At 34.4% G+C, this 4006-nt stretch overlaps 1 protein-coding gene across 1 annotated transcript; it reads right to left on the reverse strand.

Annotated features, from left to right (window-relative positions):
* Positions 780-2867, reverse strand: LOC107639458 (30S ribosomal protein S1, chloroplastic; the record flags this gene model as incomplete). Its single annotated transcript, XM_016342961.2, is given in 6 exon segments — positions 780-1115; positions 1204-1290; positions 1366-1476; positions 1557-1838; positions 2161-2241; positions 2327-2867. Coding segments are annotated over 6 exon segments (1207 nt in total), but the record flags the coding sequence as incomplete, so codon positions are not given.

The raw sequence follows: 4006 nt of genomic DNA on the forward strand, positions 1-4006 counted from the left end.
TATATTCCTACATGATATTGCTCATCAATGTATTCTCTCTGAATGTACATATATAAAGTGTCATTGGAAACTGTAAAATCAATTCAATTATGTTTTTAATCATAATTGATTTGTTCTATTCTCTGATCATTAATTAATTAAAATAGAACACACTTCACAGTGTTCAATTGGAAAGAGAGTTGCTGGAACATTTTGACGAAAAAATGAAAAGATTTGTACGCACACAAAAAGGAAAGACAACCATTTGTATTTATGAATTTGCAAATGCTATCTGTGGAAGTAGGAAACTGATTTTCTATCCATGGAAGTCTGGCATCGTCTGTTGAAAGTAACCGGACGTCAATGGCATGTTTGCTCCGTTAACTTGGAGGCAAATGTGGCATGTTAAGGAGTAAGCTCGTAGAATGATCATTTTTAAATTAGTTAAAATAGCCAAAATTTGAATACTAGGAATTTTAGTTACTAAAACTAAAATGCAATCTGAGTAAGAGAGTTGAGGTGATCAGTAATTCTCTGGTCAATAAACGGTTAACAAATCTATCTCACTCTCATACTTTTTTTTTATTGCGTGTTTTATATGTAGTGTGTTTTTTTTATATGTAGTATGACTTAGTGTGTCCATTAGTAAATTAACAAGATTAAAAATTCTTACACTGTTCAAAGCTTGTCATTATCCACTCACTTTTAATTGAGATGCACCTTTCCTCAGTGACCTGCATGCAGTGGGAATTTCACCGTTTCAACTGCAAAGGTGAAGTATATCATTGGCTTTCTCAAGTGGCACAAAAGAATTTATATATTGTGAAGCTTAATAGTTTATTGTATTCAAATGACAGAAGGATCTGAAGTAATTTTGCTATAAAAACTAAAAAGTTATAGTTGATGATAGCACATTGATAGTTGTACTACGACATGCTTAACTTACAATATATTTGATGGATGAAAACAATAATACAACAATGTGTGCAAAGAAACGGGAAGAAAATAGGTGACAATTAAAAATGATGAATTCATGATTCTTCAGCAAGAGGCACCTCACTCAAATCCAGTCCCTCCTCAGGCAAGTCTGAAGTAATTGGTCCCAATATCCCATCACTCCCAAGAGTTAATCCACCCTATCAATTTAAAGAGCAAAGAGGTCACTACTCACTAGGGTCCTTCATACAAGAATTGAAATTGTATTATGATCTCAATTTAAAGTACCTCAGGCTGGAACCTAAGCATGTCAGCACGAGCCATAGCTTCGGCTTGAGCTATTCTCTGTCTGAATGTCTGAGCCATCTCCTCAGCCTAGGACAAAACATTCATCCATCATAAACATGACCCTAATGGAACCCATTGATATTGTTCAAAGTCTCAAAATACCTTCTCAAAGACAAGCTTTGGATTACGGATCATATCACCAGGTGTAGGTTCCAGCTTCTTGGTGGAAAGACTTACTCTTCCTCTCTCCCTATCATGACTCAAGATCATCACCTAACAGGCAAACAAGAGATTCAATCAAGTGCACACAACACACTGCCTTCAAAGTTCAAAGTTCAAATCCAAGCACATACCTTGAGAGTGTCACCAGGTTGAAGAACAGTTGAGATATCAACTACTCTGTCATGGCTGATCTGACTCACATGAAGGAGGCCATTGATTCCACCAATGTCGACGAAGGCGCCGTATGGCTTTAGGCTTTGAACAGATCCTGTCACTACAGATCCAATTCCAAGCTGTGATTGGGTATCCGCCATGGCCTTTCGGTTACTCAGAACAAGTCTTTGTTGTTCCTCATCCACCTCCACAAACTTGAGAGGAATATCCTTATCAACAAGCTCCTCTCCACTTGATTTCTAAACACAATAATGATAACAAATATTTACATTCGGTCTCAATCTCAAGAATTAAGTCCTAAAGTGGTTTCTGAAATTGGTCGCGTCCCTGAGATCTTAGCAAAAGTGCATTGCATTAGTCTCTAATCATCTGATGATGATAGTCACCCGACAAAAAAAGGTCGAAAGACTAATGCAATACACTTTTGCCAATCTCACAAACGTAGTTAGTACAATTAGAATATCAAAGACTATTTTAGTGTATCCGGCTAATCTCAAAATTACTCTGAGACTTAACTCCAATCTCAATTTTGATATAAATAAAGTTTTAGAGGTAACTAACAGTTGATATCTGTGAGAATGGAACGAAGCCTCTAAGGCCTTCCACCTCAGCCACCACTCCACCTTTGTTTGCACCAACAATCTGCCATGAAAACCCAAATCAGAATTGAGCCAATTAATTGGTTTCAGATGAGAGTTGAAGCAGAGGAAGAACATGAGTAACCCACCTTACCCTTGACAATAACATCTTCAGCTTGGAGTTGTCTGCATCGTTCCCAAGCAAGATCATGCTGCATAGACCTCAAGCTCAAGATCAAACTATCATCAGCTTCATTCTCACCAATTATCAAAAACTCGTCTCTCAATCCAACCACAATCCCTGCTTCTTCCACATTCTTGATCTTGTGTATGGAAGCCTCTTGTAGTGGCAAGTATGCAGAAGATTTCGCTGTGATATCAACGAGTGCTCCATTAGCATCTGTGGCAAACACAGTGCCTTTGACTTTGGTGCCAACTTCGGCATCGAAGTCATACTTGTCGAGAGCGGCGGTGAAGTCTTCGAGGGTGAAGGAAACGCCTTCCATGGGAGCATTGCGGCACCTGTCATAGGCTTCATTGAAGAGTTCCTTCAGCTTCAGCCTCTCCTTGCTCTGCGCATTGGATAGTGCCACTGAGTTGACGATGGTGAGGGAGCTTCGCTTCTGAGTGAAAGAGAATGATGGTTTGGAGAAGCGCGAAGAAGAGAGTGGGAATTGGTGACCCACAGAAATAGCCATGTTTCTTCTTCTTCTTCCTGTTTTTCTCACTCACACACAGATAAGCTAAGCTAAGCTAAGCTACGTGTATTGTTGTTTGTCCACTCTTTTTCACAATTCATATGCTGCTGATATGGATAACTGGTTACTTTTCTATTTTCCAAATTTTCACCAAATTATTCTTTTTCTTCATTTCCTCTTCTACACATATTTTACCCTTCAAATTTGGTTATTTTCAAGGAAAAAAAATGTTAGGAGGCCATCAAATTTATTATGGTTGGTTATTACTTAGTAGTTAACTCAATTTCTTTAGTTTAGTTTCTTTAGTTTAGTAATTCAACAACGTATTTTATTTCTTACTTTTAAAAATTAATAGTTTATTGATAATTACCATTCTTCTAATTTAATTTTACTATTTTTCTTAATAATTAATATAGTTTTTGGAATTTTAAAAATGAGGGCTATTAAAAGTTTTATCATAATAATTTCATGCTATTATCATTTAGGAAAAATCTAGAGGACCAATAACTTTGTTAAATTTTGCCCAGCATATAACCAGCAAAGAAAAGTGAGCCATTGGATGAAATTTCACACCAATCTCATACCATTAAAACCATCATTGATAGTTATTTGATGGCTACAAATCATAAAAATTACTGACCCCTAGCATTCCTCATTTATTTAAACAATGATTAGGAGTCCTAACTAATTAGTTCATGAGAATTTTAATCTTAGACTAATAATTTTCTAAAAAAATATATCAATAAAAAAGATATAATATGTCTACTATTTATTATTATGAATGATTTAATTGATATTTTTATTTTTTTTTAAGAGTTAATTAATCTAACTTTAAACCCTTCAAAAACCTAATTATCATTTTATTCATTTCTAAATAAAAATGTTTAATTCTTTTATCTTTTGATGCTTTCAAAAAATAATACATATATTTAAATTTTTTACTTATTTAAGTATTAGAAAGAAAATAAAATAATAAATTCAAACTTTCAATTATTACTCTCCTATTATTTTTCACTTAAACACAATTTTTCACATATCAACTTTCTAATAATTTAATATATTTTGATATTAGATGAAAAAAGTATAGATAAAAATAATGTATATTATTTCTTTTATTTATTTATGTGCACT

Source organism: Arachis ipaensis, chromosome B01 (genome assembly GCF_000816755.2).
Source record: "Arachis ipaensis cultivar K30076 chromosome B01, Araip1.1, whole genome shotgun sequence".
Lineage (NCBI taxonomy): Eukaryota > Viridiplantae > Streptophyta > Magnoliopsida > Fabales > Fabaceae > Arachis > Arachis ipaensis.